The sequence below is a fragment of the Solenopsis invicta genome, chromosome 16 (genome assembly GCF_016802725.1).
Source record: "Solenopsis invicta isolate M01_SB chromosome 16, UNIL_Sinv_3.0, whole genome shotgun sequence".
Lineage (NCBI taxonomy): Eukaryota > Metazoa > Arthropoda > Insecta > Hymenoptera > Formicidae > Solenopsis > Solenopsis invicta.
In genome coordinates, this window is record NC_052679.1 from 16,034,900 (window position 1) to 16,058,318 (window position 23,419).

At 33.5% G+C, this 23,419-nt stretch overlaps 3 protein-coding genes and 2 long non-coding RNA genes across 15 annotated transcripts; 3 read left to right on the forward strand and 2 right to left on the reverse strand.

The window, feature by feature from the left end:
- Nucleotides 1-948: 948 nt before the first annotated feature.
- LOC105199340 (cholinephosphotransferase 1) lies at nucleotides 949-13,279 on the reverse strand. Of its 8 annotated transcripts, XM_011166396.3 has the most exons (11): nucleotides 12,778-13,279; nucleotides 11,729-11,876; nucleotides 11,531-11,653; nucleotides 11,348-11,451; nucleotides 10,396-10,530; nucleotides 9,226-9,354; nucleotides 7,738-7,869; nucleotides 6,380-6,538; nucleotides 6,174-6,299; nucleotides 5,962-6,097; nucleotides 949-2,358 (listed from the first exon to the last, which is right to left on the reverse strand). In XM_011166396.3, exons 1-11 carry the CDS (start codon nucleotides 13,012-13,014, stop codon nucleotides 2,282-2,284), a joined length of 1,506 nt encoding a protein of 501 aa, XP_011164698.1. In that variant the 5' UTR covers nucleotides 13,015-13,279; the 3' UTR covers nucleotides 949-2,281. The 8 variants fall into 8 exon arrangements, with proteins under 8 accessions (XP_011164698.1, XP_039314214.1, XP_011164700.1 ...); XM_039458280.1 differs by lacking the exon at nucleotides 9,226-9,354 and having other exon boundaries at nucleotides 12,778-13,277; XM_011166398.3 differs by lacking the exon at nucleotides 10,396-10,530 and having other exon boundaries at nucleotides 12,778-13,014.
- On the forward strand, nucleotides 6,538-8,320 carry LOC105199339. Its single transcript, XR_003268817.2, has 2 exons — nucleotides 6,538-7,387; nucleotides 7,729-8,320. It is a non-coding gene; the product is annotated as an uncharacterized LOC105199339 (long non-coding RNA).
- Nucleotides 13,280-13,463: 184 nt separating the features above from the next.
- Nucleotides 13,464-15,501, forward strand: LOC105199341 (39S ribosomal protein L21, mitochondrial). Its single transcript, XM_011166399.3, has 4 exons — nucleotides 13,464-13,777; nucleotides 14,292-14,417; nucleotides 14,944-15,264; nucleotides 15,344-15,501. The coding sequence occupies exons 1-4, from the start codon at nucleotides 13,678-13,680 to the stop codon at nucleotides 15,442-15,444; spliced, it is 648 nt and encodes a 215-aa protein (XP_011164701.1). The 5' UTR covers nucleotides 13,464-13,677; the 3' UTR covers nucleotides 15,445-15,501.
- A 55-nt stretch (nucleotides 15,502-15,556) lies between these two features.
- On the reverse strand, nucleotides 15,557-16,997 carry LOC120359691. Its single transcript, XR_005576464.1, has 2 exons — nucleotides 16,745-16,997; nucleotides 15,557-16,639 (listed from the first exon to the last, which is right to left on the reverse strand). It is a non-coding gene; the product is annotated as an uncharacterized LOC120359691 (long non-coding RNA).
- LOC105199342 (N-acetyl-D-glucosamine kinase) lies at nucleotides 15,764-23,265 on the forward strand. 4 transcript variants are annotated; one of them, XM_026136146.2, is made up of 8 exons: nucleotides 15,765-16,390; nucleotides 16,997-17,131; nucleotides 18,328-18,508; nucleotides 20,370-20,454; nucleotides 20,661-20,759; nucleotides 21,122-21,374; nucleotides 21,682-21,980; nucleotides 22,104-23,265. In XM_026136146.2, the coding sequence occupies exons 3-8, from the start codon at nucleotides 18,414-18,416 to the stop codon at nucleotides 22,455-22,457; spliced, it is 1,185 nt and encodes a 394-aa protein (XP_025991931.1). In that variant the 5' UTR covers nucleotides 15,765-16,390; nucleotides 16,997-17,131; nucleotides 18,328-18,413; the 3' UTR covers nucleotides 22,458-23,265. The 4 variants fall into 4 exon arrangements, with proteins under 4 accessions (XP_039314217.1, XP_039314218.1, XP_025991931.1 ...); XM_039458283.1 differs by having other exon boundaries at nucleotides 15,764-16,390; nucleotides 16,997-18,508; XM_039458284.1 differs by lacking the exon at nucleotides 16,997-17,131 and having other exon boundaries at nucleotides 15,764-16,390; nucleotides 18,241-18,508.
- Nucleotides 23,266-23,419: the final 154 nt, after the last annotated feature.

The window sequence follows — 23,419 nt, forward strand, 5'->3', positions numbered from 1 at the left end:
ACTTATTTTTTATTTTATTTAAATACATAAAATACTTGAACTTTAGTTTAAGCATTTATATATATTTAACTTATTAACTACATGTAATTTAATTTAAATACGTAAATGTTTGAACTGAAAAAATTCAGTCACATTGAAAAATTTAGTCAACTTTTTTTTTTAGTGCATTCGCAGAGAAAGATTAGGATCGCGTGTTGCAGGGCAGATTATCTCCAACGCGTTGCAAGGTTCTGTTCACCCTTAGAAATACCACTTTGGAAAAAAAAGTAGCTCTCCAATTATAAGAGCTTAAAAGTAAGCTCTTTAATTCGGCCCTGCATATCCAGAGGCACGTCGCGTGGCCCGGTTGGCGTACTCGCGCGGCGTCACCAGCCGGATCAATAACGCCCTCGTCAGATTCAGCTGAACGTCCGGGCGTACGCAGAAGGGTGGCGGGTGGTGCGCACGCGAGAGACAGGAACGGGGCCAGAACCTTGCGGGGCGTCGACTAGGTCGACCGAGCGACCGACGGCAGAGCGAAGGACAAGGGTGCCGCCTTCGACGTCTTTTTTTCGCGGGAAGGGGGTGGGTGGAGGAGGACGAGGGGGAGAACGGGGTTGCGTCCGAAATCCTCCGCGTAGGAATTCATCGCGGGAAGGTCGCGGACGGGATAAGGGGGGCGACCTCATTTCGAAATCCACGCGGCTCTCATCATGCCAATAACTGTAACTCATCGCGACAGCGAGTATAATAGACGAGTATCCATCGATTAATCTAATATACTCGAGCACGTTTTATCTCCGACGCGTAAGATGCTGCGGTATGACGAGGGAGAGTTGTAATGTAAAAATATATCGAAGACGAAAGATTTTTCGCACGTGACTTGATTCTCGACAGAAACGATATTAAAAATAATAATAATACATTAATATGTAATACCTTTCTACTTTTTTTTTTGTTTTTGTTTGAATAACCGCTGATCTTGAACGAACTGGGAGAAGGAGGAAACTCGTCGCGCTTGTATAAATTTTATTAAATATCATATGAATTTTATAATTAATAAATTACGCGAATTCGTTGAGATAGGAGTGTCTTATTAGGACCTGTAACAATTACCTTACGCTGTGCGAACACCACAGATTAGAGAGATTACCAAATTATCGAGATGTGAAAGATAATAAACCATACAGCATAGCATAGAAAAAACATTGCAAAATTGCTGCAATGTTTTTGCTACTTTGTGCTGTACGTGAAATCTTCAGCGTGTTCGTGGAAACTTAATGAATCTAACGTTAATGCGATAGATTTAATCTTTGTGAGCAAAGAAAGACTTTCGTGCAAATAATCGACACACCAAGATGTAAAAACTACGATTAACATTCGTATAATGCTGTAGTGTTCGTTCGTCTAGTTAGCTTATACATATATTTAACGATTTCCTGCAGGCTTTCGAAGATGCTTCTCCTTACGTGGCTTACATTATTGTTACTGTATAAAATAAATGCCAACAGCTTTCAGCCGATGTTGCTCACGCAAGAAACTCGCTCCTGCATCACGAACGATCGCAGTCAAAAATTAGCAAGTCAAAATATCGCTTCTACGTCTAATCAAAGTGCTAGCTTCAATAATTTCCACATTTCTGAATACATCTCATCAGCATCGTCAGAGGGGATTCTCGGGATCCCCTTTGACGAGATACTAGCGTGACAAAATTTCGTTGATTCCGGCTCTCCTACGTATAAGTTACGTATAAGTATCTTCAAGTTCGTTGATTAATGCACATTGCGCGAAAACTGTATTACACCCGTAATATTGCGGAATATATACATACAGACCCATCTCTCGTTCTCCTATACATCCATTTAAGTAGCCGATCTGATAAGCGCACACATAACAAGGAAAAAAAAGCGATTTCGCTCGTAGGTCGGTACAATCGCATCGGTTCACCGCATCGCCAAAATGCTCGCTTTTTGTACTATTTCCATCGAGTATTTAATATAAAAGTGTGTATCGAAACAACATGTACAAAATATTGCGATGTAAAAGGGAAACAGATCTCTTCTCTACGCGCCAGCACATATACGGAGGTAAACACCATGCAGGGGTGTGAGACACACAAGTCATTCCTCGTGCAATCGTTGCTGCCGTGCGATCTCGCGTGGCCTCGTTGCCCAGCAATATCGGATATCCCGCGAGATCCAGCGCGAACCTTATTTATTCCGCAATCCTACGATGCCTATCGCGATTGTTTCAAATCGTAGTCGCGTGTGGCCGATTCAGTAAGCAATAGCTTAAGGCTATATCAGAGGTCGACGGCCGTGTCGGATCCGTGATGGTATTCCTCGTCTAACAGCGGCTCTTCCTCCACCGTCATGTGAACTGTGAACAAAACTCGTCATCATGCACACCAGCGATTACAAACATCAACACATATATTCTAAATCGCTCTCCTATGACACCCTCGACGGCGTTTTCCTTCGCTCCTCCTTTGTTTCTTTCCCTTTTTTTGCCAGAAATTTAAACTCGCGGAAATTCATGTACGGCAGGATCAAGAAGTGTAGAAGCAAAATCAGCGTTCTTCGTTTTTCACATAGCGCGACTCTGAAAATATTTCCATCCATATTTGTTAAAGGATCACTGGACTTTTCTATCATTTTTTTGTATGATATGAATGATTGATTAAAATTTTTCTCGCGAGAAATAAAAGAAGAAAAAAAGTTAAAGAAAAGAGAATTGGAGAACAACAATTCTCTTTCTTTCGACTTCTACATTTCTCGATTTCAAACTTTTACACTTCTATTAAGAAAGATTTTTAAACATGGAAGAACATCTAATACCAGTTTCCTGTCTAAAATACATGCTGAAAGAAATATCGTTTGTTTTTGTATATTAAATCTGTGTATCTCTTATAAAAAGTTATCAGTTTTAAGCACGAACAATACTAAATCTAAGCTAATTATTTTTATGATCATCTATGCCTCATTTCTTCTACTAACCAAATGTTTGCTCCCTCTAAAAAGAAAAAATCATGGAAATTTGTTATATTATATTAACTATACTAATAATGTATTTGTTTGGAATTTTTCATATTTGGAATTTTCTTGTAACGATTTAAAAGCACAAAGTCCAAGCAGCAGGCAGAAAAACATGCAAAACAATTCTGATATATAATATTTTGCAAAGATGAAAACCGGAGATCCTTTGTGCACTCTTATGCAAGGAAAGTAATTTATATCAATATATGTAATACTTGGAAAAAAATATTTTTAAGTATTATTGCTATAACATTAAAGTATTAAGTGAAGATCTTTTTTTAATAAAAAAGGATCTTCACCTTGAAAAAATATCTTTATCTCGATGCGACCTGATAAGCATATTTTATTATTATTTTTGATTATATTGCATTTAAGACGGTTCTTAAAATAACATTCATGCCATTATTGTTCATTTTATATTGACTAAAACTAAGACTGCAAAAATTTTTAATTTATAATACACCAACTTTTGATGTTTGATTTTTAAACTTTTGTTTTTTTACCATAAAAAGATTAATCTATTTAAATGTAAAACAATTTATACTAATGTTATCCTACAAATGTAAATGGATAAATTAAAGTTTATCTCAAGATAAATGTAAAGAGATTAATTAAAAATTAACACATGCAGATAATCCGAAAACGTGCAAAAAGCTACAGTTCACAGTTCGTAACATGCATAAAATACACGTAATACGAGCAATATTATATTGGCACATATAAAGTTTGTAAGTATAATGACGCATTTCATATAAATTATATTAATATTAATTTTAACACAGATTCCCTTTCTCCCTCACATATACAATAACAATCATATTACCTTTCCATATCACATTTTAAGCAAATCTTGCACAATAAATTAAAGCACAAACATGCATATTATCGTTCACAAAATGTTCTAAATAATTCTTTTCTTGTTATTAACCGTCTTTCTAAAGAATGCACAACAATATAGAAAATGTCTCATTGTTGGTACATTTTCGTCCGTACAATCTATTCTTTTTACAAATAATATAATTTTTATTGGATATTACATGAACAGCACAAAACTAATGTTAGATTTACTGAGAATGATATGAACAAATTAATTTTTCTAAAAAAAATTTCTCTGACAAGACCGGTTAAATTAGAACGAAAACTGGTACTGTATAGTAAACTTATTTATCCAAAAGATATAATACATTTCTGAAAGAAAATTTAAAATATGGTACAGTTGAATAAAATTACATTTCATTCAGTGTAACGTTTACATGTACAGCACTATCTTCAAAAGAACACAATTAATTAAAGTACTCGTTTCACTTCATCTATTTATAAGTAACAACATAATTAATTCTCTTCAATTTCGGAATTGTTGTTAATACACGAGAAAGAGAAAAGAATTCTAATATATTACATTTTAAAGAAAATCTATCGCAGTTAAGATATCATGTCAATATGAAAACGTTCCTTTTGTTATATGTAATTTTCCTAGAGCAACACTTCTTTAGGAATAAGTAGTACAATAGAAAAGTTATGAACATTAACACACTCTCTATCATACATCAAGGTTTTGCATTTAACATCCAATTCAATTATTATAAAAATTATTAATCAATCATTATCAAGAGGGACTATTAAATTAGCAAAATTACATGAGTAATATAATATACAAATAAGAATTAAGCATGTATCTGCCATTTGCTTGTAACGTTTTATGTAAAATACGTAGTATATTTAAAATACGCTTCTCACAGAATATACGTGACACTTATGTAAAGACTCTCTTAATAAAGTCATTTGTCTTAATTGTATCTATTGTCGTGTCTATTGACGTAGAAGTAAACAAACATATCTAGTGCGAAGCCGAAACTTTACTCCTTACATGCCTCAACATGTCTTACGTAATTTATAGTATCCTCATTAAAAACTTTTCTTGTTATTATCAAATACATGGGCACACGCATAAAAGCAGAAATAGAAAACGTTCACGACGCATTTCATACGATCGAAAACTATACATTTTAAAGTGGAATTCATACTGTTTGTTATACTCGATAAACATCACACTTAAAACAAATTCTTTTTATATGCTTTATAAATCTCAACAAATTCGGTATATAAATACCAATAAAAATTTTTGAAAAAAGAATTATTAAAAAATGTTCAGATCTTTGTTCAAAATTCAAAAGATTAACGACAAATTGTTACTAAATTATGAAAAATTATATAATCATAAATTTTATTAAAAAAAAAATAACTTATTAATTTAGTATTTAGAAAGCAATTCCAGATATTAATTTTCATGAAACTTACTTCTTTACGAACAATGTAGAGATTTTTGATCTTGCATATTTGATGTATAATTTTTATTATATTATAACAAACGTCCTACGGCAATGAACGAGATATATCTGAATCAGACATACCAAAAACAGAGATCGATATTTAAAAATTTAATGTAGTTTATATCAAATTCATAATATTCTCATACAGATTTATGTGTATACCATTTCTTAATGATATATATATATATATATATATATATATATATATATATATCATGTTCTTTTCGCGAACATTCTGAATTATAACTTTTATCACTTTCTTTTCTTATAAGTATGGAGCAAGTGCCGTTTTTATTGTATGTCCTAATGGTACCCTTTTACTTGACGGTACGCTTCATTAAAAATCCGTAATAACTGTTAATCAATTCAACTAAGACTTTAATCACAAGTGTTGTTAGCTTTCTAAATTCTTAGTCGGAAACGACAGTTCATAAATTATAAACGTGATAATAAATGAGCTGTACTATTCGAACGTCTATGTACACAAATATCGACAAGCGTTTTTACTTTGTAACATCGCGATTTCTTTATACACGAATCATACAGAACATTCATTATCACCAGTCGATCCTAATGATGTTTCTTATGCAATCTGTTACGTTGTGACCTATTAGTACCATTTTTCTCGGCGGCGTTGACCTGGATAGTGCCCGTATGGTTGCATGGTATCCTAAAAAGCTTGATCTTCATGTGATCGCATATTTCAAGACATACTTGAGCACTATATCGGAAGATATCCAGAGTGACCCAGATCTAAACATATGTGTTTCATTACTTATCGAGTTCGTAGAAAATTATGTCGTAAATAGAAAGCGATAATGTGACTTACGAAACACAGCCAGAGAACGTAGTATTCTTTGATAAAAAAGTTGAAATATTGATTGAGAAACAGCATAGCTGGACCGATTAACGAACTGTCCAAGTATTGCATCTCATTCTTAGTCATATGAGCAACCTGTGGAAAACATTGAGAAATGATGATATTATTACGAATAAGAAATAGTATTATCGCAAACATGTAATTAATATACGTACCACTAATCTATTCGTAACTTTCGCCGCCACTATTCCAAACGAAAGTATATACAGGGCTGGGTGGTTTTCGTAGACGTGTTCAGCGCTTTTTCTATATATTATAAAAGCCGGTACCACCACAAAGCTAAATGGTATAATTGGCGATAAAACGGACGTCCCCTAAAACAAAATCGGTTTTATGCAGCAACTGAAGAAGATATTTACAGTAAATCTACGTGCGAGGATTTATATTTGTAAGAGAAAATATGATTCCGATTAAGTGCAGAGATTTAATTCAATAAATATGTATATATTAAAAAAAAAAAAATGTATGCTAAAATCATTCTATACATAATTAAATAATAATATATATCTACGTAAATATAAAAAACTAAAAGCATACATACAAATTTTTGTAAAATATTTTCTTCAAAAATACATTTACATTATTGTTTTGTAATCGATAAAGTTATAAGACAAATATCGTTATAAGTGCATTAAACAAGAAAAATGCAAACGTGAACAAAGAAAAATACGATAAGTTTTAAGCAAAGTTTATCTAATATATGTGTAAAAAGAGATTAAAATTTAATCGTTATATTTATTCGACTTACAATGCAGTAGATAAATTATTGTAAATGCATTAAATGTATGAAATAAATTATCACAAGTCATTAAGGAACATAATTTTAATTATTATTATAATATTAACTTCGTCTGACGCATGCTATACGTTCTGTATATAACGTACGTACAAGTAAAATAAAACGTTCGAAATACTCGAACTATCACGGAATCAGTAAAAGATCGTTATTAGTAATATATAAGCGATAACATAGCATTTTTATTAAACTATTGATTTACGCTTCTATTTTTTACAGCTTTCTACAATTTTCCCAACATGCATGCAAGAATTCGGCTCCGAGTGAAAGAATCGGAAAATTAAAGAAACCTATTCTATAACTGCAAAATATAAAGTAGGAAGCAAGAGAGGTGAAGGGATATACATGGATTCCTCTTTGGAAAGAAGTATGTATGTGTGATATAACAAATATTAACGTAAGAGTGAAAACAACATTAAGAGTGATGAGTAGTTTTATACGACGCCGTTAGATTTAGGCCCATTGTTGCTAAAGAAATAAAAATCTACTATTATCTTATTATTACTAATTATTTTTAGAGCGTACAATTCTCTACAACTTAATAATGCAATTAAAACTCGCTGTAATAATAAAGATTTTCCAAGCAAATCCTTTTTTTTTGTTCCAGCCAAACTGCGATGTTTAAGAAGCATGGGCCTAAATCACGAACTAAAATAAATTAAACAAAATTGTGCACTACACAATTGATCCTACTACTTTTTTTTTCAGCTGACTTACTGCGACGGTGGAGCCATTTTTTCCGACACCACCGGCGAGAATGACGGATATGCTGCTCTGTGCAAGTAAAATAGCGATGCCCACAGCAGCCCATAATGGAAACACCTTCACCTCTGTGCCAGTGTATGGCAACTATATAAGAGCGACACGAAAGATCTTTTGATTAGTCATCAGAGAGGCTACCCTCGTGTCAAGGACTCTTTAAAACTCCGTATCCCTGACATGTTAATTACATAAAATAGCAAAGTCAATCGGAAATACATCTGCTGTTTTCACTTTTGAAACAATTTCGTATTAACGCCATATTAATTACAATTCATAATGCTAAAACCAATAGAACAGATATATATAATGTTACAAATTGCGTAGTAAAATACTCTTGATATTCAAAACAAATTTTTTACTGCTTCTATAAATTCTAGCTGCTGTTTACAATCGTATTATATAAATGTAATGCAAATTTGCAAGTTTTAATTTAAAAAATCTGTATAGAAATTTATACATAGAACTTACACTCCTTTCTTTTTGTTATTTCGCAAAACGTAATCTTTGCCATTGAAAATAAAACAAGTTTTTCGGGGAAGAATAGATTTATCTATAAATTATAGAAGTGCGAGTCAAAGAGTTTGCTGTTATAATATGCCACGAACAAACACGTATAATTATAATAAATAAGTGCAAAAAACAACATATGGTGTCGCGAGATTTGAGAGTATGAGCTAAAACAAGACTTGAGCAAATTAAAGCTATCACTGTGCAGCATTCTGTCATACACAAAAATGTGTCGGTTCTCTTATCTCACATATAAAATAACACATACCATTTTTCTTGCAGGCATACTCCACAGAAAATAAATTACATACAGCACAATTTCAAAAAAAGTGCTAATATTTTTCTTACTTAAACAGCGATTTTACATCTGTTCATTAAAATCGTAAAAACTGCACAGTAAATAAAATTTCAGTTTACATAATTAAAGTACAGCTTTACAAAATCCCGTATGTATGAATAAGAGTTATGATTAGTTATAAATTGAAATTTATTCATCTTTTTTTTTGAAATCTAAAATCGATTATTTTTTAATTCAGATTATAATTATTTGGTTCTTGATAGTACTCTCCTCTCTCTAACAGAAGCATAAATTTCTCAGAGCAAAGAGATTATTTGAAGAACTAGTTATATTAAGCAACATATTACGATATTCTACATTAAACAAAAGAAGCGTTTATATAAATTGTGCGAAATACCGTGATATATTACTCTGATGGTTTAATATATTAGCGGCCATATATAGATGTTTAGTAATCCAATCGAGCAGTAAATCACAACCCGTAAGTTTTCCCAGTAGAAGAGATCGATAGAAAAGACAGCAAGCAAAAAATGAAGAAATGTACCAAAGACAGAGACAACACTTCTACTGTACAGAATTGCAGAAAAGAGAATATGAGAATACGTTGTTCTAGAAGGCCATTTCTTTAAGAGACTTACTGCAATTGTGGAACCGTTTTTTCCAATCCCACCAGATTCAAAGACTTTACAGAATTCAAGGAACACGTGAAGGTAGCCTGCATAAAAGACCATTGCTATGTAGTTACTGAACGTACCGAGTACGGGGATCTAAACAAAGCGACAAGACCTTCGTTCGTTATGAGAATTGCTCGTTACAGTTGTTTCTTGTGTACATGTAACCCCTATACACATGTATATACAAACTCTTATAATATCTTTCTGATATCAATTGACGCATTAATACCATTCTGAATGGGCTTAGTTCTATCTGTGGTCGTATTCACTGCACGTACAAACGGAACATGCGTTTTTTTTCCTTGCAATAAAATTGCAAGATTGTAAGGCGAGGGAGCAGCTGATTTGAGTACAATAAATCGAATATTAAAAACTACCTCGTCCTTTATGATTCAATATGTCATAAATATCAACGTGAAAAAAAGTCGGTTTTTTTTTTATATATTTGTTATACCTAATGTGCAAGTTTCGCAGGCAGTGTTTTATCTATAAGCAAATGTGTTGTATTTTTTTTTTTTTCAAAAGCACAGGATAAAAAAAATTTATTGTACATTTGCTACAAGGAGAAAAAAACCAAATTTTCTACTATTTATCTACACCAGATCCTTTATACATAAATTTATACATAATTTAGATTGCTCTTAAACTATTCGAAGAAAATTCGCAGACTTTGAAATTGTTTCAAAAGAGCATTATTATGTATTTATAAAGAAGCTGTAGTCATAATTTTTTCATCATGAATGTAACATTCAAAAATACAAACAAGACTAATTTTTACATTGAAAAAAACGACTTTTATCAGAAAGAAAGAAGATGATTTTTACAGTTTAATATTTTTACAGCATATGTTGAAACTTGCTGAAAATTTAAGAAATGAATTTACATATGGAACAAGTACAATTATCGATTTTATAATGGCACATACAATTCGTTATGAGACTCGTAGGACGTACGGTTATCGAAAACAAGAATGTAAGGGGGTGGGGCATAATTTAGTAGGGAATACGGAAGTAAAAATGCATGTTAAAAATTAGTAAATATTTTGCAGTAAAGAAGTAATCTCAGCGCCGCTCCTCATGCCATGCTGCTCCCATTTCTGCATGTTCAATAAAAAATTCTAGTTAACAGACTTACAGCCACAGTGGAACCATTCTTGCCCACTCCTCCGGTGAAAATCACCGAAAATATGGAATACAAATTTGCCAGTGCACACACGACTGTCATAACTCCTAATAAATACTTAAACATAAAACCATCTAAGAATGGTATCTGCAAAAAATACTTTCATTAAATGACGTTGTACGTAATGGCGTTGTCTCATTAATTTTAGCATAGTGTCATGAATGCCAAGGTAAAATTTTTCGATAATAAGACAACTTTTAAGCAGCACAAAGTGTAATATTGTAATGTTTCGATTTTTGTAAATGTAAAAACTATTATGTGTGATGTACTTTAAAAGAAATTGAGTTTCACAGCATAATCATATTCAATTTCCGTCATTGAGGATTTTATGTGTCCAAGTAAAAAAGACTAGCATAACACAGAGGAAGTAAAATAAAATTTTTTATACTCAGCAGATGTAATAAAAATGATTGAGAGAACTATATTATTGATTTAAAAAATATTCTACTTTTTTTATACGAATTCTATAATGACGTAAATTATGCGCGCCAAGCTATCAAAATTACTTACCATAGAATGTAAAACACATAGTAATATAAGCAAAAATCTATAATTTTACTTGTGCTAGTTGCATTTTTAAAAATACAAATTGGAATATCAAACTATTTAGTTGTATCTTTACCAAAAATATTGCTATAATAAGGCATTTGCGTAAAAATTGCATCGCTCTGTGTAGTGTAAGCAGTTATAATAGCGTGTGTTAATTAAACGAATACCTTGCGTCAGCAATAATTTAGAATAATACTAATTTAAAAAAAAAAGCTAAGCAAAATACAGTTTCCTGTTTACAAACTGTAGCCGTGCAGAAAGCCAAAAAAATAACATGAAAAGTGTTCTATCAATTGCTACACAAGATATTCTTGCCATTGATCATACAGAAAAATGCAATTAAAAATAATACAACCTCCATCATCCAAATTTGTGGACCAAAGATAGCGGAAATCAGATGAATAGCTATGATTGTAAACTGTGCTTCCGTTACATCCACTTTACCAAATCTCAAGGAACCTGTTAAAAGATATTTTAATTAATTAAAATTAAATAAAATTTGTGTGCCACTTTATTTTTATCTAAAATGATTTCATACCTGAAACATAGGTCTGCCAATGAGCACAGTAAAAAAGCGTCATTGCGCAGAAACACTGGAAAAACATCCACGTTGGATAGTATCCTAATTGTACAGCTATACATGCCGATAAAGCAACAAACACTAAGAACAGGATAAATATCACCAATTAAAATGTTTCTAATATATGAGTTAAGAGGCAGTGCAGCAGTTATATACCTGTTGATATTGAATCACACCCATGATCAAACAATTCTCCCAGTGGTGTAGATGTGCCGGTTCTCCTGGCTTGCTTGCCATCGATAGCATCTAAACTCTGATATATAAACAGACCAAGTGCACATAAAAAACAAGCCCATCTAGGTGGCTGAAAAAAAAAGAATAATATCACATTAATCAATTGCATTGTAGTTAAAATCTTTAGTTTATTATATAAAATTATATACATGTTGTCAAACTTTTTATGTAAAGATTGTTCTGAAGTTAAAGTATATTTAAATATAACTGCATACCTGGTTTTCACAATAATAAGAATAATAATAATAATAGTAATAATAGTTACATAAGAGCAAAACATGCCACTGCTCTAATAATTGATGAATCATTATTTGCATGATTTGCATACTCGCCGGTAACACTATCTCTTTAGTCAGAAAATTATCCTATCATGAAATTATAATTACTAGATTGTTCACGATGTCTTTTATTTGGATTTATATCACATAAAAAACTTAGCAAACTGATCAATCTAATTTCAAATGCATAAACCTGATATGGAAATGTTATCCTGCTCCAGTTTAGAAAAATTAAAATCATACAAAAGCAGAAAATAATACAAAATTTTTTAGAAAACAAACAACAAACACTTTCTGATTCGTGACTTCGTGTTTATGTATAATATATCAGAAATGTCAGAAATTTTAAATTTGCAAACTTTTTTTTAAATTTTGTCTCTAACTAAGCAAAAGATCTTTTCATTTACACAAAATTTAGACGTCTAAAGCTACTATATATAGATACTTCAAACATCAACAGAAATAATGTTGTAACAGACAGCGTTTTCAAACACAAAATATGCCATTTATGGCATATGATAAAATAGTTTGAAGAGTCAATTTTTTTTCGCGATAAGAAGGGTTTGCGTCACAGAGATAGTAGCAGCACTCAAGAAGGACAAGGTTGCGGCGAACTCATCAATCCTGATGAAATCATATCGTGGCGGACAGGTTAGGCAAGGTCTAAGGCCTTTTCTGACATCACGGGCTTACCTCGATTCTCGCGTCCGGACTATAGTAGACAAGAATCAGGGTGGTGACGATGTTGACGATCAGGCCGAGCACGGTGATGAGATTGGGTGCTAGCCAGAGCGGAACCTTGCTGACCAGCCAGTCCCACCATGGCTGCAGGAGGCCGTCGAGGAGGCTGTTGCTCGTGCAGCTGTACTTGTGCTCGCTGAGCCGCTTAAGCTGGCCGGGCGACAGCAGTCTATCCTTGTAGAACAGCATGTTTCCTCGGGTCGCGCGCGTCGTGAACGACGCCGTGTCACCGAGCCGTAGGCACCGACGGCAACAGTAGGGAGGTGAGGAAGGTAACGGGCAGCGCGAGAAATCCGCGGGAACCGGTCGCTCCTACGATCGTTTCTGCGACGAAGACGCGACGACGGCGCGGCGCACTATCACCGACGAGATCACTCGCGACGGGACGGCCAACCATAACAAGCGACCGTCGCGTCACGCGTACATTTCTACGCGCTCCGCAGTTGCTACTGACCGGAAACTGGCTGGCTGCTCGTGTCGCCGATGACGCTGGCGCGTGCGCGCGCGCGACCGGAACCGCATATGGCTTGCTCGCGCGAGCGATTAATGATAACGTAATCGAGAATCGAGAGGTAATTGACTGTACCACTGTGTCTCGATTCATGTACGATCGATTTATTCAGTGGTATTCAGATTATTTTTTTAACGTGATTACGTGAATCGTGAATAGAATTATTGACAGTTCTAATGACCTCTAATTGATTGCAATTGCGATTTCACGATCGTTTTCATTCATTAAATAAATTTTTTTCGGGCACAATTTATTCTGTAAAAAGCTGATCGTCATTATACGTTTCATTCGCGTTCACGTCTGACTCGCGACTCGATTTCTCGTCGCCGCTGCATGTTGCGATGGCGACTCTATTTGGTTTCTCAAGGCTCTTTAATTATGCGGCGAGTAACTGTCTGAGAAGAGTGACACCGGCTGCAATTTGCAAGCAATATTACCCAGGTAAGTAAGTTATGATTGCGCCAAAATGCGCAGCAAGAACATAACCTCTCCTCCCCCAACTGCAAACCTAACCTCCCTCCTACTCCAAATATTGTCAAGCACTTTAGTTTTTAAAAATTCGTAAAATATCAATGTTTCGTCGTATTAAAATTTTACAATTGATCTATTGATATAATTTCAAGAATTTTACATGCAAATTTTTACATATGAAATCATCTAGCGAGATTTTCTGTGATACAAAAGAGAGAGGATTATATTTCGTTACATTAAAATTTTAGTATAAATCTATTAGTATAACTTTATCAGGAATTGTATAACAAATTCTGAGACAAAGAACATGAAATCTAGCAAGACTTTACAAAGTACAAGAAATTAAAGATTATATTTTGTTTTATTAAAATTTTGACAAATCTATTAATATAATTTTATATGCACCTTTTAAGATAAAATATATGAAACCAGCAAGAATTTACATGATAAAAAAAAGATATTAAGAAATAACCTATTATTTCAGCATTACGACTATGGGAGACGCCAGTAGCAGGATATCGGGTAGCTAGACCACAATGGATGAAGCCAGTGCAGGATCATCAAACAGAAATACAGGAATGGGATGAAGAGAGAGAGAAAATATGCACTGGTTAACATAACTTATTTTCTATAACATGATTAAACATTAAAGTCATAGTAGAATCTTAGTGCTTATAATATTTCTTATTTGCTTTTAGGTTTTGTTCTTTTTTTACAAAATCCAGGACTGAACTTTTTGCACGGTTCATCTTTTCTCTTTTTCTTTTTATATTGGAGAATAAAAAGGAAAAGACAAACCATTCAACAAGAAGTTCAATCTCTCTTACAGTATGGAAAAAGAACATTTTATATGCATTTTGTTTAAACTGTACATTATTACTTTCAAACAATTTTTAAGTTGAACTAGAATAGAAAAATCATAATATTGATATTGTGATTTTACTCTGATTTAGTTCAAATTAAAAATATTAAATTGATAATCAATTTAATAATACTGATGCTAATAAGCATCTCTTATTTAATTGTTACACCTATTACGGTTTAATCTCAATTGTTATTTCCTATAAACCTGTATGAACGCTGCTCTATTTTTGTGAATAAAGAATGAAATTTAACAAATAACATCTCTTTCATAGATTTAACAAACGAAATCAACAATCAGATCGCAACGGACACGACCGGCCGTATGTTCGCGATCGTGCAAGTGTGTGGAAAACAATTCAAGGTAACGGAACACGACATTATAATTATTGAGGGATTTTGGCCACCGAACATAGGCGATCAACTAAAACTGGAGAAAGTGTTACTGGTTGGCAGTAAAGACTTCACCCTTATAGGCAGACCGATTCTGAATAGAGAATTAGTTTCCGTCAACGTGACGGTCATAGAAAAAACTCTGTCCCATACAAAAACTCGCTTTAGGTTCAGACCGAGGAAACAGTATCGTCGTATAAATTGTAAGTTACCGAAGAGACGATATTCTCTTTCTCTTCACTCCTCGCTTCATTTATACTAATATGCTCGACGTTCTTTCAGTCTACAGAATACAGCATACAATGCTGCGGATTAACTCCATAAGTATAAACAGCAAGATCGATGAAAAGAAAGAAGTGGAAGGATTAGACAGAGTATATTAAGTATAATGTATACATATATATATTATATCAATAAAAGCAATATATCTAAGTACTATATATTATTCTTTGAATACTATATATATAGAAGGTAAAAATTATTTAAAATCAAACAACAGATTAAATCATGGATATAATTTGATAAGAACCATTGTAACTTTTTGAATACAAATTAAATTTCTTCAACTAGTGTTCAAAGATGATTTTTGATAATCGCATGTAATAAAAAAATAACAAAAATCTCTTGTACATAATGTGACCAAATATTTTCTAATCCAAAGCTGGACAATTTCGTCATTTTAATGTTAGGTTTACCATCATAATTTGGCAAAATTTATAAAATATTTTTTTAGTAGAATCTTTTCGCTAAAATTGAAACTTTTAATATTTAATAAGACAATCGCCTCAAAAGTAGAATGTTGGGTCACATCATTCATATATCTTATTTATTATCGCGTTCGTCGTTCTTTTATCAAATCGATGATCCAAAATCTCGCGGTTCTGACCTTCGGTTTGATAACATTTCGCGGAAGCATGCGCTCGTGGACGCACGACATGTGGAACTCGCGGTGGGGTGCGCGAACGGAGGCGGAGCGAAACGGTGACGACGACGGTGGTGGCGGCAGCGACTCAAGTGACTGTGAGCGACTGGCAGTGACGGAGACAGCGTCGAGCGGTGTGGTCGATCGTGTTTCGTTTCTATGAAACACGGAAAAAACGATCAGCTTTCGTTCACGCCGCCACGAGACGGCGATTCTCAGTTGAATACGCGCGCTTCGCTCTTCGAGACGCTGAAGTCTCTCGCGAAATTTTTTACTTTTTGGAAAACCTGGAGGAAAGGATGTTGCTCACCGTTGATGCCACGCACACCAGACACTGAACCCACTCTTTCTCTTTCTATCATCGTCAGCCGGTTTTCTCAGCTCCGAAGGAGAGCGAGAGTCTCGTGGTGAGTTTCGGTCGCGCCGAACCCTGGGGAAAAACCGAAGGGCCGAGTGTGTCCTTCATGCGATTCAGGTTTATCGAACCGGTTTCAAGGACGCGCGCGATTTTTCCTGAGCGAGAGATTTCAAATGCCTTTCGCCTGGTCAACCGGCTCTATTCAGATTCGCAGTTCCCTCTCTCGAAGCAATCAACTTGAAGAGAACATATCTCCAATTTATACATCTTCCCCTTTATCTTCTTTCCGTTTTTCTTCCTAAGCATTAAAGTAAGATTAAAAAAGAAACTTGACATTGTTTCTTAAATTAGCTATTTTTAATTACATATTTTATATATATTTTTTCATTATGACCGTACTTACTTTTCTTCATCAACCTTGGAATTAATCAAAATAATTCCAAAACCTTGGAATCAATTAGCCACTGCTTTAAATTAATTAATATATATCTTCTAATTCATATCTAATTACGTTCTTTATCATAAGCAATTTCTAGGAAGGATTATTACATCAGAGTAAAATTAAAATTTTAGAATCATTTCCTGCCTCTCTTTTAAATTACAATATTTTGTACACGTTTCTTTTATTGTAATGACTTTGTGTTTACTTCGCTAGTTTGTCGACTTCGGGATTAGCCGCCACGTGTGCGGATAGGCGAAGTGTGCCTACCAGAACACAGGCGTTCGCGGTTTCCGCGCGAAATAAACAGAGAACGAAAGTCAAGAAACGAGTTATCAATTCAGTAAAACGGTACGTCCGCAATTTGCGCTTGGGTTCCATCGTCCAATAGCATGCTGTGCATAATCAACGCCGTACGCAATTGCGGAGTGCAAGAACATAAGGGGCTAAGTATAGCGATATATCGCTGTCCAAGAAATGAAGATGTGTGAAGTACACTCCCTCTCGCTTGCCTGGAGGCGGCGGCGGCATTCGCTTCCCTATTTCTGAAATCAGCAGTCTTGTTTTCAAACTGTTTTCGAATGACTATGCATGTAACTTTATCGCTCGATACGCTCCGTTTGAGATAAAGCGCTTTTAGCATAAAGGGACAATACATCACTAAATATGCGTCGCAGTAATGCAAACGCTATGCGAATAAATCTTTACAACTGTTCATATGCAAGATCGTTCGATCGTTAACGTGCAAATTATACGTATGAGCTAATAATTATGTCGTTTCAGCTTTTGTGTCTTTCTTGTCAGCGGAAATTTGTCGATAAGTCTTGATAGCGGAAATTTGTCGTTAAGTCGAAAAAATGTACTGCAATCATTGATCAGAAAAGACTATCTGATCTACTGCAGGAAATGACACCTGTTCGAATAACAATATTTTATATCAATCCAATGATTTCAGCGATTAAATTTGATTATAACATTGATGACAGAAGCGATAATAACTTTTATAAATGTGAAGTTCTAATTGAGAATTAATGTTTTACAAGATTTGGTAAACATTATATGGAATCATTTCCATTACCACGTTCCAACTTTCTACATGAAATTTATATGAGAAAGCTGGAGCTGCAAAAATTTCAAACTTATTCTAAATACGCTTCATAAGATCCAGACAGCATAAAATATTCATCATAAATAATCACAAATATTCTGAAAATTTACTTTCAAAAAATATGTAGTAAAGAATATGTGCAAAATATTTATGTATACATATTTCAATATTTTAATTTCTTATAAATATTTCTAAATTTTATTTTGTGTTGTCTGAGAAATAGCGTTACTTAGAATACCGTTCTTTTGTTATTGGATTAAATCATTAATTACTTTGGTTGTCCAGCTAGCAAAAAATTTCATCCTGTGCATTATTCCATGTTGCATCTCGATGCTATCCCGTCATACCTCAGATCCTGTCGAATCCCTTCATGAGACGTCCGCATCGACCTTCAAAGTTTGTTGCAAAAATCTGAACAAACAATTTTGAAAAATGGCAGAAAAGAAAAAAGGCAAGAAGGCAAAGAAGAAGAAGAAGATCGTGGATGAGCATCAGTTGCGCAGGGACCTGAGGGAGCAGGCGAAGATGACGAAGTCCGCGGACCAGGTGCAGGAAGCTACGATGTCCACGCAGGTCGAGCCACAATACTCTGAGGATATTAGAATCGGTGGTGTAGAAGGGTAAGTTATGTCTTCTCTCAATCTGCTTAATTCAATTAATCTTCTTTTTCACTCTCCTGAAACAAAGCGAAAGTCTGTCAAATAAACATTTTTCAAGACGTTAAAATTAAAAATTGAAATAATGAAAATAATTAAAATTTTTCCATTGTCACAGACAGGGGACAGATAAGATAGTGTGAATACTCATTTTATTAATCAAAAGTTGGTCTATCATTTGTCTTTAACAAAATTTATACTTGTTTGGAATATAATTACACAATACTTAAATAATCACCAGTGCAACGTTATACCATTCTTCTAACAAAATATCTTTTCAGATATTTTGGAGGATGCTTAAGAAAGTCAATGGAAGAAGAAAACTTGCTTTTCAAATCTATTCAGAACAACTCGATAATATTTAAGTCAACTAGCTCAGAAAGATATTGAAATTTTGGAAAATAATATGAGAAGCAAATTTCTTCTCCCAATAACTTATATAATTAATTGAGAAATATTCTGCTGAAAGAATAGTACCTGAACTCCATTAGAAACCATTCAAATTGTATAACGTTATTCCAAACAAGAATAAAATCTATATTGAAGAAAAAAGGCTGATTAATTTTTTATTAATAAAAAAAGTATTATATTCTAGTAAAGGTTGTTCTAAGAATAGTCCTGTTCATATTATTTTGTCCATCTCTTGTATAAGCGAAATAATGTCAATGTAAATACATGTTGCATTAGATACTTCACGAGCTCTAACAAATACGTTGGAACATGCAAAAGGATTTAGTTATCAGAAATACGAGATATTGGATTCTATAAAACGTGCAGTGTTGTACTCTAACTGTTACACTTCGTTTCTGATTTAAAAATCAATTCGAAAAACTTGGATGGATTGCGAATTACATATCTCATTTTCGTTTCGCTTGCAATTTTATTTATTGAAATCTAAACAATAGCACGATCGATAATCCCTTTTTATCCCAAGATCGTTGCTGATCGATAATTTATGCGTGCATTTCGGATATTTTCTTTGCACATTTTATAATACGTTTTTCGTAGCTTTTGCTGTCTCCTTTAGTATACTATCTATCTTATCTTGGCTCAGTTATGAATATTTAAAGTAGCTATTTTTATCATTGATTGTGAGAGGAAAAGTGAAAGAGAAATGCAAACATATCAGTGCTGTAACTCACAGAATTGTTTAATTACAGGTAATTAAAAATCTTTGGATTGATTTGCTTTTAAATAGCAAGCGAAGTACAATAAATGCTTCGCGATACGTTATATTCGCAGTTCGTAGACTGTAAAAAGAAGCGAATTTAGTTAAATTGTATCAATCAAAATTAAAAAGCACAAAGTATATTTCATATCTCTCTCCACATCGCGCGATAATGTTTTTAAATACGAAATGATTTTAATAATAAAAACAAACAATATCCGATATCATTTTTTTCCTCTTTATCCAGATATAGGTATTTTGATTTATCTTTTTATTATATATCTAATATTTAATAAATTTTCAAGTTAGGATGTCGAATAATTTCTACAGTTAAAAAAGAGAGAGAGAATGTGAGACAGTGAATCTCTTACGGACTGATAGCGATAATCAACGTTCATTAAACTGGGCTTAACTATGACAGGTCATGCATATCTCCCGCTGAGTGGTTACGTTGATATATATCTTTGTTTGTTAGGCGAATAATCGACTCATTGAATAAGAAAAAACATAATTGATTATATAATTGGTTGCTTTTTACATGCAAATAATGATTTGAGAAAAAAAAGAAACAAGAAAATAGTATTCGAAAAGTTCAACAAGAAATATTTAGTTCGCATAATCTCTTCGTTCATTAATTATCAATTGATTAATTTTCAGAGGCGGCACATACTCCACACTCGTAATACTCGACGGCAAAGGTGCAAAGCTAACGGAAGTTAAAGGACCTAACACTAATCATTGGGTGACTAGAAAAAATATACGAATGGCTTATCTTTAAAGTGCTGTGCGATTATCAAAGACGAGGAAATTGACACATCATTTCAATACGATTTTTAAAAATTAAATCTGCAGCACTTTCTAAATAAACGATTCAAATAATTACAAAAATATTGTTTTGCTTGCTGGAAAAAGTTATCACAAGAATGTAGAGATGTGATTTCCTTCTAGGGAATCGGAATAGACGAGACAGCTGCTAGACTCAGTGCGATGATTGAGAAGGGTAAACAGGAACTAAATATACCGGAAACTGTTCCTTTAGATTGCGTAGTAAGTGGAAATCAAGTTTTATTATAGTTGCATATCATTATAATTATCAGAATTGAGTAGTAACTAATTAAAAAGTTATAAACTTAATTATTATTAAATGAGTTAATTTTTAATTTTAACTAATTATTTTTAATAATGCTTGTTTAAATTAACTTCTAATTTACCTAATTAATTTATCCAACCCTGATAATTACACTTACAACAATTGTAATAGTAACAAATATAAGAAATATGGCGTATTAATGATGTTGAAATAATCTAATTTACTATGGCACTTTCAAATTTTAAATTTTCGATTAAATGGAATCAACTTTGAATTTTTCAAAAGAAAGAATTTGCTCAACAATTTCTTTCATCAACAGGGACTTACTTTAAGCGGTTGCGAGGAAGAAGCTAGCAATCGTCAGCTCGTGGAAACTTTATTGAAAAAATATCCACAGTCTGCCAAAGACTACGTGATTGGCTCAGATACTCTTGGCAGCCTTAGGACTGGCTTGGAGTCTGGCGGGATTGTGCTGATCGCTGGAACTGGCAGCAATGCTTTGCTAATCAATCCGGATGGAAAGACTCATGGTTGCGGAGGATGGGGACACATGATGGGTGATGAGGGAGGAGGTATATATCGTTTCCTGCAAAAAAAAAAACACAATGTGGAATGTTGTACTTTTTAAATAAAGTTTAAATTCAACGTTAATAGATTTAAAAGAAATATAGATAGACGACTAAAATAGTAAAACAGAATTATAATTCTTGAACTTTAAATTCGTTTTAACTTCATTTTCCTGTAAATAAGACAAAATTCATAAATAACATTCATCTTGACAACAATGACTTCAATTCAGATAAATTTCTTCGTTAATTTACATTTAAATTCTTGACACGAGCTTCAGTCAATTATTTTCTCCTGTTAATTGTTTTTAAGCTTACTGGATAGCTCATCGCGCCTGTAAATATGTATTCGACGATATTGATGGGCTTGTGGAAGCACCAGAACCAATAAGTTATGTATGGCCGGCGATGAGAAGTTACTTCAATGTGAGCGATAGAAACGGCATATTACCATATCTGTATGCGAATTTTGATAAAAGCACTATTGCCAGCTTCGCCAAGGAACTTGCAATCGGCTGCGAAAGGGATGATCCGCTGTGTCTGAAGCTCTTCGATGAAGCTGGACAGATTCTAGCGAAGCACATTATCGCCCTTTCGAAGAAGGCCCATAACGTCAGTATCTCATTTACAAACAAATCGATAAAACGACCTAATTTATATGAAACTTTGTACGAAAAATTTTATGGTAAAATCTCTGCCAACGATTTTGCTTAAATCGCGTTTTCTTTCTTTCAGGATCTCAAACTTGCTCACGGCGGCCTGAAGGTGATCTGCGTCGGATCTGTATGGAAATCATGGAAATTCATGAAAAACGGTTTCGTGAATGAGATTCACAACAGGAGCATCGTGGACGAATTGAGTCTGCTGCATTTGACGACAACGTCGGCATTAGGCGCTTGCTACCTGGCTGCGGAAAAGATCAATTGTCCGTTTGTCAAACCGTACGACAGCAACGTCGAAAACTTTTTTCATTACAAGCGTGATCATTATCCGGAAGCACAAAAAACAGAACATTCGGTAGAATTAAAAAATTACACGTCCGAGTGTAGTAACGCTCACGCTCACGTTCGAAATGAAGAAACTACATGATAAGATATAAATGAATAAGGAAGTTCTGATAAATATGCTAACGCTTTTTTTAGTCGACATTGGAATTCTTTATCTGTAAACACGTTGCAAAAGTTACAAACGAATTATATCTCGCATGATTAATAATCGGAAAGATCTAAGTTCCTGATTAGAGCGATTATGAAACGCAGGTGTAGCAGGTTTAAATATATGATAAGCTACACAGATATGCGAAAAATGAAAAAATTGCTTTTGTAAAAATTACATATTGTAAATTCGATTTAACATGTAAATAAATTTTTACGGAACCGAAAGCAATATAACTTTAATTGCAATATAATAAAATCTTCTCGAGTATGCGCTGTTGGAAACTGACATATTTTAATATATTTCATAAACTTAAGGTAACAAAAAACTAAGCAATTTTTTTCTTCGACTACATATATAGTATAATCGAGATGTAAATATACAATTGATAAACTGTACAAGCTATGTATTCTGTACACGCTTTTTGTTCTTAACAATAGTTGTCAGTGTTGTTGCACAGATATTTTACATGGTAAGAAAGCTGCGTAATGACACCAACTACCGTTTAAATCAAAAAGCGTATACAGAATACACAATCTGCAAAAAATGAAAGAATTGCTTTTGTAAAAATTACATATTGTAAATTTGATTTTAACGTGTAAATAAATTTTTACAAAACCGAAAGCAATATAATAAAATATTAATTGTAATATAATAAAATCTCGAGTAAATGCTGTTGGAAATTGACATATTTTAATGTATCTCATAAATTTAAAAAAATAAACAGGGTAACAATCAAAAAGCAATTTTTTTTTTCTTCGATTATACGTAACATAATCGAGATGTAGATTTTGTTTCCTTTATACGCACCAAATTTCACACGCGATAAAAGAATGGGCCTGAAAGCCATCTGGGACGTGGCATGGAGCTTCGTATCATGGATTTTTTGTCTATTC

Excerpts from the sequence above, each read along its gene's own strand:
- LOC105199340 (XM_011166396.3), bottom strand. The coding sequence starts at position 13,014 with ATGCTGTTCTACAAGGATAGACTGCTGTCGCCCGGCCAGCTTAAGCGG. Across the intron at positions 6,300-6,379 it reads AAGTTACGAATAGATTAGTG|GTTGCTCATATGACTAAGAA; the intron begins GTACGTATATTA and ends TGTTTTCCACAG. Across the intron at positions 2,359-5,961 it reads CAACGCCGCCGAGAAAAATG|TTCACATGACGGTGGAGGAA; the intron begins GTACTAATAGGT and ends TTTTGTTCACAG.
- LOC105199341 (XM_011166399.3), top strand. The coding sequence starts at position 13,678 with ATGGCGACTCTATTTGGTTTCTCAAGGCTCTTTAATTATGCGGCGAGT. Across the intron at positions 14,418-14,943 it reads GAGAGAGAAAATATGCACTG|ATTTAACAAACGAAATCAAC; the intron begins GTTAACATAACT and ends TCTCTTTCATAG. Across the intron at positions 15,265-15,343 it reads ACAGTATCGTCGTATAAATT|TCTACAGAATACAGCATACA; the intron begins GTAAGTTACCGA and ends ACGTTCTTTCAG.
- LOC105199342 (XM_039458283.1), top strand. The coding sequence starts at position 18,321 with ATGGCAGAAAAGAAAAAAGGCAAGAAGGCAAAGAAGAAGAAGAAGATC. Across the intron at positions 20,760-21,121 it reads CTGTTCCTTTAGATTGCGTA|GGACTTACTTTAAGCGGTTG; the intron begins GTAAGTGGAAAT and ends TTTCATCAACAG. Across the intron at positions 21,375-21,681 it reads GATGGGTGATGAGGGAGGAG|CTTACTGGATAGCTCATCGC; the intron begins GTATATATCGTT and ends ATTGTTTTTAAG.